Here is a 9,972-nt window from a genome sequence, read left to right as displayed (position 1 = left end):
TAGAGTTTCCTCGGCACCGAGTAGAACCTAGTGAGGGAGATTCGCAAACTCGGTGTGCAACATGCGCACTACTTTTGCTGCGCTTTATCGACTTCCTGCTTGTTACGGCAGTTGAGGTATACATGTCGCCTGAAGCGAGTTCTGTCAGGTTGTTTCCCGCTTCAGATGTAGCGCCGTAGCAGAGTCGAAGAGCCATCCTTTATGTTCATGTATGTGTGCGTTTATATACTATACACATGCACAATTGAAAAAAAAAAATCGGAAGACGCATGTAGGTCTTAGCCGCAATTAAACAGAAAAAAGGAGGTCCCAATTGTAGAGGTGTATGGGGATCTACGGGTCAAAAAAGTATGCACTGACGTAAAATCATAAATGTTCTCGTAAGAATACAAAGGTGCAAAAAAGACAGCTGAAAACGCCATAATCGATAAACGAAATAGAAACGCAAAAATAAAAAAAATAAATGCGACGCTCAGGTGGGCATGGCGAGATCGTTTTCGTGGGCGGGCCTTCCTAGGATGAGCCCCTTGATGGAGTCGGCGGTCACGATGATGCACCAGAGGATAGCCACGGCAGCACATGCTGCGGCCACCAGATAGTAGAGGCCGTTATACGAGCCTTGCTTGTCCTTGAAGTAGCCTGCGAAGCATCGAATAGACGTCAGTGCTGCTCCCGCTGCCAAAGAACGTCACTGGGCTGTCTAGAAAAGGGCAGAAGTTCGGGCGAAGATGGAGGCTTGAAGAGATGAAAAATTCGTGAACGCGGGGCGTTACTGGAGCTGACGTTTCGACAAGCGGGCCTGTCTTCTTTAAGGCTGCGACTGCTTTTCTCAGCACACACGCGCTAAGGAAAGCAGTTGCAGCCTTGACGAAGACACGTCTGCTCGTCGAAATGTCAGCTCCAGCAACAACCGGTGTTCACAAACTTTTCATTACTGGGCTGTTTTGCCACTCACGTCCTCAGTTAAAATATCATGCTTTGAGTGTGGAAATATCATTTCAGTGCTAGAAAAGTAGTGACAATTTCTTAGCATATTCGTGCGTGTGTTTTTGTATGTGTGCATGTATATACACGCATGCAAAATTGAAACATTTCGAAGGGTTTTGAGCCCCCGAACCACAGGCGTGCGCGGGGTTCGCCATTAGGGGCGCTATTAGGGCGATGACGTGCTTCTCGCAAAGGCCTGCCATTGGTCCTCGGCTTTCCGGGATAAACGTGGGAAATAAACAGTTCTTTGAATGTAACATCAGCGGTGTTTCGTCGCCATTATCGTCAAAAACCATGCGTACCCGTAACCCTGCGCATTAAAAAATGAAATGAAAGGTCAGAGTGAGGGAAGGTGAGACGAAACTGGCGCCCCCCTTCAGATGACGTAGAGGGGCGGTCACTTCTCTCGCTGCAGCGGCCGCCTTTCTTCGTATGACATTCCAATTCGTTGCTATTACATTCATTGCTTCGCCCTTGTGGCGAAACTGTGTCTTTTTTTCCTAATCCCTCCGATGATCAGCAATTTATTCTGAGAGGCGAAATGCTTGATGTTCGTGTATTTGATTTAGGGGCACGTTAAAGAGCACCAGATGATGAAAATTTCTGGACCCCTCCACTACGACGTCCCTCATAATCATATCGTAGTTTTGGGACGGAAAACGCCAACAATTATTATTAACGCGATAGCGTTAAAGGGGTCATGAAGCACCCCTTGGGCTTGTTGAAAAAACACATCCTGTGGAAAGCTGACACGGCTATGAACTGTTCTGCCAAATATTGCAGTCGTGCGCGCCGCGTAAAGGCTACAAGCGGAACGCGAAGTTGCCGTTTCCCCAGGCACCCTCTTTTCAAACAGAGGCCGGTTCTCACTCTCGTCGGTGGGCGGGGCGTCTGCACGTTGACGTCGCGGATCTGCCAGTTTACGTCGCAAGAGGCACAGCATGCTTATTGGCCGATAGCCGACGTAAATCGAGAGCGGCGTTCTGATCAGATGCGCTTCTTGCCACGGGGTGTCGCCACTTGCCGGCGCCGCACTCCTCAGTACATGGTAACCGCACTCGCGCACGCGAATCACAGTGGGAGAGCGATCGCGTTTCATGACGCGCGCTGACGTAACTTCTGTCCCCCGTGCCATCCCTCCCTATGTAGCTTCCAGTGCGCTCGTCGGCACGAGAAAAGAGAGAAAGCGCTGAGAGCGTGCGCCAAACCCCCGTAACTCCGCTCATTCTTGACGGATTCGAGAAATTTTTGCGGTAATCGATTCGGGAGGCAGTAAACTCCGATACTGAGGTCATTAGATCCTTACTTGCAAAAGTGGTTCATGACCCCTTTAAAGTGATCGCCTCGCAGAAATTCCGGTGTCGGCGTCGCTGCCTGTGAGCGAAAGATCATCTTATCCGTGACCACAAAATCGAGTAAGATGTAAATAAAATAAAGAATAAAAACATCAGGTTCGAGTGAGAATCGAACCCAGGCTGTCTGCATAGCAAGCAGGTATTCTACCACAGAGCTACGCTGCTTTATTGTGTTTCTTTTATTTCCGGTCGTACATCACACAAACGGGCCCGGGACAACATAATTATGTTACAAGACACCACAAACATGTAGGCACACATCTACCGTCAACCACTGGCTAACTAACATTGTGATTTAAAATTCCTTCATAGTAAGCAGGAGTTCTACCCTAGCACGTTAAAGAATCCCCAGGTGGTCGAAATTTCCGGAGCCCTCCACTACGGCGTCCCATATCATAATCATATCGTGATTTTGGGACGTTAAACCCGAGATATTAATATTCAATTACTACGACAAAAAACTCTTGAAACATTCAATTAAGCTCACTTCGTCGCCCTGGCCGAACGCGCTTCCCCCTCACCGATGAGCAGAGGCCTGGCGAGCGTGGCCATTCCCATGGTGAGCCGGTGCATACCGAACGTGAGCGGCAGATGTTCGTCGCCCAGGTAGTCGGCCAGCAGCACTGGCATCGACGCTATCGTTCCGCCGTTGTTCAGGCCGAACACCAATCCCACCACCGCCATATTAGCCACGGTGGCCAGATTAGCCAGCAGCAAGTAGCACACACCCTGCAGTGCCACAATACCAGCATTAAGGAGGACAGAACGTAGAGGGTAATGCGTATGGCGCGCCATCTATTTTTGCACTGGCCCCCCTATGACGTCATATATTGCACGTATCATTTTTTAAAGGTTAGTTTCGCGTGTGTAAGCAAAACAAAACTAATGGGCAATGTGGCACAACTGAACAAACGTAATTAAGGGCGAGGGAAAAAATTTCAGGAGCCCTTCCCCTGTTGGGAAAACGGGGGCAAGCTTAGCGTGTGCGTGCCTGACGTTCTTCTTTCTTTCTTTCTTTCTTTCTTTCTTTCTTTCTTTCTTTCTTTCTTTCTTTCTTTCTTTCTTTCTTCTTTCTTTCTTTCTTTCTTTCTTTCTTTCTTTCTTTCCATGCCGGGAATTGGACCGTCGCCCACGTTCGCAGCAGCGCAACACTTCAGTAGCTACAGGCAGCAACGACAATCATGAGTTCATATTCAGGAAACAATGAAATGTGGCAACGTGAAATAACAGGTCACCTCGATAAAAGATCAGATTTCCCCAACAGAAACGCTGACCGCCAACAAGCCCACGATCGAGAGAGCATCATTTATTGGAAAACGGCGCATGCGTCGGTCACGCATGTGACCGATGCGTGACCGACGCACTTTCGAGGGCCTTATTTGTGTACACCCGCATTTCTGCACACTCGTGGGCGCCGGGTTCTCTGGTAATCACATTTACGACGCCGTTTTGTGTGGCAATACAAGCTTTGCTTGAAATATTACTAGCAGTTCTATTAAGAAGGTAGCACTCCAGTGTCGAGCTGACTTGAATGGTAAATTGGTATGCGCAAATTGCACACAAAGACACTTGTCCGTGTTTTTTCTTACTGTGTCTTTGTGTACAGTTTGCACATATCGATTTACCTTCGAAGTACCATCGTCGTCTGTTGTCGTGGCGTGCATCGTCGTGTCCTCTCCATTTGCTCGCGTGTATCGTCGTGTCAAGGTTACTAGAACAAACTCAGTTTAAAAGCTCCGCCGGAGAGGCGGTCCGAGTGGCGGTCGTGAGAACTAGTGGCGCTGCAGTCACGTCTAGCTTCCGCGGGTGGCGCTTGTTGTGATCGGCGCCGCCGATGTACGAGCGCACGTGGGTTACAGCGTCGTCTGCGCTTTGTTAGCTCGTCATTTTTGCGACTGTTCTTGACCAGGCTTAGCGTATTGTACGAAGACACGTGCATGATGTACGAAGCGCAACGAGGGCGAACAGATTCACAGTGCGGTATGCCGACTTGCTTTGCGCCGGGCTGCAAGAGCGGCTACCGCAACGACGACTCCGCTTCACGACACTTCTTCGGACGCAAAAGACCCTATGCTATTCAAGCTTTGCATCGCAAAGATAGAAAGCTTACAGCGAAATGCAAAGTCTGTGGCGTTCATTTTGAGAGTGACGACATTGTAAAGCATTATCGTCGTGTCGTTGCGGGACAAGAAGTTTTGATCCCGCGTGGAAAGTGGAAACTCGCGCCAGGTGCCGTGCCGCGCTTGTTCCCAGCACTTCCACCCCACATTTCAAAGCCAAACTGTTCGGGGTTTAGGCGCAAATCCCCCCCCCCCCTCAAAAAAAAAAAAAAAAACGCACGGCGTCCCGCGAAAGCCCAGTGCCCAATTTGGAGGAGCCGCCAGCAAAACGAAAGGCAGGCGATTACCTATATACGCTACAGAGACTGAGAGTTGCATCACACTAACATTCGATCAGTTGTCAGCTGTCGCTATACCTTCAAAGCATTGGATTTTCGAGAGATTTTATGACGAGGTATTGAACAAGATGTGCGGAATATTTTACACTCGCCGGCTCGGGAATGGGCTGCTCAGCGCAAAAATTTGACACGGTACACATAGAAAAGACGAGGACCAGCGCTGGTCCTCGTCTTTTCTATGTGTACCGTGTCAAATCTTTTGCGCTGAGCAGTTTAATAATAGAATACCAACTAGCCCAATCCTACACTTTGCTTCGGGAACGGAGACTTACTTGTGCAAAAGATAATTGTAGTTGACGAGCAGTTTAACTGCGCAGTGAACGGCTACAGCACGAAACGCAAACGGCTGTCGTGCAGTGTAAAGTGCTGCGGGCATGGAACATCTGCTCGGATACGGTACGGTACGGAGAACTTTATTTAAAGATCCGGAGAAGTGCCACCCCTTAGGGTGACACCGCGGGCCGCTCCCACGTGGGGACAGTTAGACCTAGCCTATACCGCCGCATCGCAGGCTCTCTGGACAGACCAAATTTGATGCTGATATTCCGAGCTCTTGAGGGCGAAGTTGAATACTGACGACTCTTCTAGCGACAGAGTACGCGCGAATAACTGCTCGGTGCTCACATCACGGCCGATCTGTTCGAATTGTTTAAGGCACCGTAGAAGGATGCGACGTAGAAAGATGAGACACCGAAAATACAACTATCCCCTGAAAAAATTGCTCTGAGACGACATCTATTCGATGTAATCGCACACTGAGATTTCATTTACCGAGTTCTCGTAAAATTTTCCGATTTTGGGTCAGTATCCCTTTAACCGTCGCGAAAACGTGTCTTGTAAACATTGCAAAGCATTGGTGATGTTTTTCGAGAAAGTTTTCTTCAATAAATTGTAGAAACATGAGTACTGTTTTTCTAGAACGTTTTTGTATCTCGAGTAAGTACGCTTCTTTGTGCACTATAAAGGCTTTTACAAACGTGTTGGGTTGTTCTTGGTCTAGATAAGACGGCAGCGGCTAAAATTGTGGTGGTAGTTATAAAGATTACTCTGAAAACCCTCATTCGATTAGAAACTCCTATGCTTGGAAGTTAAGCGCAATGTAGACAGCTCAAATATTGTCACAGGGTCGTGACGTCGACGAAGGCAGCAGTCAGCAGGTCCGAGATGAAACTCTTTATTTGGCCGAACTTGTGGCCGGGAAACTGAAAACCAAACTACAGCAATACACTGATAGCAGCGAACAGAGCGTCGACCGTCGATCAACTGACAAGCGGTCAAGCGCGTCGGCTTTTATACAGGCGATATCGAACTTTCCAGCGATATCGCTGGTGGCGGCGTTATCTCTCGACAAAGCTGGAACATTCGCGTGCAGCGCGCAATCTTACCAAAACGATCTATTACAATCGCGAAGCTTCTCGAACACTGCTTCGCGGACAGCGTCGAGCGTTGATAACCGTCCTTGCTGGTCGAACCCGAATACATCAAAATAAAACAAGAAGTGGGCGTGGCAATATAGACCGAACATCGATTCTTAGCCAATCAATGAACAACGCACGTGGGCCAATGCATACAGACGACCTTATGCATATCCACCTAAGTATCCACCTAACTAGTACAATAAGAAAGTTGCCGCGCAGTTGCCGCGAGCAACTGCGCGGCGGACCGCAGCGTTATGCCGTGGCAGCAGACGACGCGCCGATAGTGGCGCAAGACGGAACTGCAGCGCCGCTAGTTCTCGCGGCCGCCGTTCGGACCACCCTCCTCCGCTGGCGGAGATACGGCGCTTTGAAACTGAGTTTGTTCTAGTAACGTTGCGTCATGTCCTGTCCATTTGCTTGAGCGCAAGAGAGGGTGCCACCGCCTTAGCGCTCGCCGTGGGGCGAGAGAGAGCGAACGGCGCGCGTTGCCTATAGACCGTTGCATCGGGCGAGGAGGCCGGACTGGCAACCAGCGCTTTCCTCCTTTCTGGCTCGTGCGCGAAGGCGCGGAGTGTGCGGGCTGGTGCTTGGATGAGTGCCGTTTTCGAACAATTTTTGCGTGTTTTATGTCGGCCTGCTGATTTTGTTCACTATTATATTGCGATGTCAGCCAGCGAAAGGTCAACGGGAAACCACTGTGCCATTTTTGGTTGTTCTAACAACTATAAAAAGTAAACTGCTAACAGAATAAGTATGCGACGTGCATCACCAAGCGCGGTGTATTTGCGGTTGTGTGCACTCTTCAAGGTACATCGTTTGTGTTACGTTACAGGTTATAAATTGGCAAGTGCCGCAATATATCCGGAATTCCTAGTGTTCCACGCAGTCAAATATCAATCGGATATGGCCAGATTTGCGAACAAACATAAGCGGTCAAGTACAGCCCTGTTCGGTAAAGTGCAGAACATCCAAGTACCACTCGAGTACCCACCTGAGTTGTTTTCGCTTCGTTGTATTATCATATTTTAATATGATGTGTTTTGTCTAACAATTAGCTTCGTAGCTCGGCTCAACACGGTGATCGTTGCAGTTGATGTACACCGGTATTAGCACGGACGAGAAATCCCTCACTTCGCAGCGGGGTAACCGGCATCATACATTTAATTTGTGCTCCGTACCAGCCTTGTAAAACCCGAACATTCACTGAACGCTACATGAAAAGAATGTGGCGAGATCTCTGTCGTGAGGTCACAACTTCCGTAAGACAGCGGAGTGTATCGTATACGACGAGCCATATGAAAGCCGAATAGCAAAAAAAGAAAAAAAGAAGAGAGGTCTGTCACTTCGTGTGGAACAATTACTCCAGGAAGACAAATTTTTACGTGGTCAAGAACAGTGTCCGACTAGTCGCGCAATGATATGCAACATTGTTAATTCTCTTCTACGCGCGACACAAAAACCACGTTGTTACGCTTGTTGTTTCTTCAACAGCCAGTTTTGCTGCTTAGCTTTGCGAACGACAGCAAGAAATTTGCAAGAACGGTACATCTGGTAGATGAAGTTACAAAAGAAAATGCGAATCACCTCCGATGCTGTTCAAAGGCTCGAGCCCGGGAGCACTTCGTGCCTTACCGGCAGAAAAAACTCCCTAACCATCTTCATCTTATCGCCGCCGAAATCCACTCAAGTATCACGACTCTCAAAAGAAAAAGAAGCGCGCCGGCATGTCAACATCAGCATCGTTTTTATATGTACCAGCACCTCCCTGTTAACAGCTCTAACTTCGTTCACACCGGTGGGCAATAAACGAGCGAGTAATAAGCGGTCACTTAAAAGTTGAGAAACAAGATAGGCAACAGTTCGCGAGCAACAAACAGATGCCGTCCGCGCCACGAAATCGAAACTGCGTGCTCACGCACAACCGCATGTACGAGCGGTAGTCATGGAAAAAGAAACTAAAAGATTACAGTCCACGAAAAGAATTCGTTGTATCTGCTAAGAGTGGCGGCACTTGCTTGCCCTGCTAGAACAGGTCGAAATATTTACGTGGTTTTCCAACAGACAGTGCGGAAAATATGTGATATCGACCACTTGCGACACGTTCGCATCGTCGTATATTAAACATCATTGACCCTGAACGGATCAAACCGTTTCAGGACGTCTCACAGATTCATTTCCTACGTAGACCGCATCACTTGATACGAAATTTAGTGCGCCGGAACGAAATAAACCGGCTGCAACTGCAGCCGCACGTATATCTTCCATACAAACGCGGAGCTTCGCACACGCCAGTGGGTTGCCAGACCAAGGACGGCGCCGCACGCTAGGCAATATGGCGGCGCCCACGAAGAAAAGGTCTATTGAAACGCTCTTTCTGCGATGAACGCTGAACTACCAAGCTCGCAAGGAAGGAAAACGCGCCCTCGCCCGCGAGAGACAACGCCGACGCAGGCAGCGTCTGCCTTGCACGTTAACTAAAAGCGGTCTCTGTGTCTAATCTTTCTTCTGTCTCTCATTGCCCATTAGCAGTGATTTTGCTGTGGGAAATACCGGCGCACACTGCATGCTTCGCCCCTCCACAGGCTTCACCTTAGTGGACCTGAAACACTCTTCCCTACATGCTTCGCCCTTCCCAAATTTTCTATTTTGAAAGTCCCTTCCTGATTTGACTACAGTTGAAACTCGATTGAACGAAGTGATGAGGGCGCTCAAATTATTTTGTTAAATCGGGAAGTTCGTAAAATGAATTAAGAAGAGATTTTTCGAAGAAGCGATCAAGAAGATAAGTGTAAGATCGTAACGTAGCGTCGCCCGAAAGCTACCGCGCCATTTTATTTGCCGCTAATAAACGCCTACGTGTGCGAAAAGTGTGCAAGGGCATCCCGGGCACAAATTCCTCTCATGTCCGTGCCATACATGCGAGGCAGACGGTGGCGTGAAGATACGATAAGCTACCGATATTCAAAGAAAGGGAGAGACGAATGCTGTTAATGTGCGAGCAGGCAGAGTAAGAGAGCTCCAAGGGGAAGATCAGTGGCATCAGTCGCACAAACCATTAAATAAAGCAACCACCCTGTTGCCGTTTGAATATTTTGCCAACAAACCATTACCTCACCAGCGCTACCGACTGTGCCGTGCAGCCTCGTCAAAATAAAACTAGCATAGTGACTAGGGTGGCTAGATGTTTTAACTCGATAGCGTTACATGTGCACGTCCGAAGAAAAGCTGTCTGTGTAAAAATTGGACAGAAATCACTGAATGTTTGCTCATTTATTTCCAGAAACACTTCACTAAATCGAGTTCAGTGACCTGAAAGCTTCATTCGAGTTGATGACAGCATTGAACGCTATGGATACCTGCCGGGGAATGGAAATTTTCTTTGTTAGACGAGAAATTCGTAATATAGGGTTTTGTTATATCGATTTTTAAATGTGTTTGCAAGTTTTCTGCTACAGCAGTTGTCGTCGCGTTAGATACCTGTAAGGTGAAGTTCATAATGAGCATCCACTCGCGGGTGATGTAGTGCCGGTCCGTGATGTAGCCCGTGCCGAGTCGGCTTAAGAAGTCGCCGATGGCCATGACCGAGACCAGTACGGCACCGTCTTCGTTGCTGGCACGCGCCGCACCCACCGCGTGGTCCACAATTGTTATCAGGTAGGTGCTGAACGCGTAGCCGTACACCACACCGGTCGCCATCAGCGGCACGAACATCGGGTAGCGGAAGAAGCTGAACATCTGCACGATCAAATCCTCT

The 9,972-nt window shown here is 48.6% G+C and overlaps 1 protein-coding gene across 1 annotated transcript; it reads right to left on the bottom strand.

Moving 5' to 3' along the window:
• Positions 1-459: 459 nt before the first annotated feature.
• Positions 460-9,972, bottom strand: LOC119400840 (uncharacterized). Its single transcript, XM_037667759.2, has 3 exons — positions 9,696-9,972; positions 2,864-3,071; positions 460-639 (listed from the first exon to the last, which is right to left on the bottom strand). Exons 1-3 carry the CDS (start codon positions 9,951-9,953, stop codon positions 473-475), a joined length of 633 nt encoding a protein of 210 aa, XP_037523687.2. The 5' UTR covers positions 9,954-9,972; the 3' UTR covers positions 460-472.

The sequence above is a fragment of the Rhipicephalus sanguineus genome, chromosome 7 (genome assembly GCF_013339695.2).
Source record: "Rhipicephalus sanguineus isolate Rsan-2018 chromosome 7, BIME_Rsan_1.4, whole genome shotgun sequence".
Lineage (NCBI taxonomy): Eukaryota > Metazoa > Arthropoda > Arachnida > Ixodida > Ixodidae > Rhipicephalus > Rhipicephalus sanguineus.
Note: the sequence above shows the minus strand (reverse complement) of the source record. Positions and strands in the feature narration are given on the sequence as shown.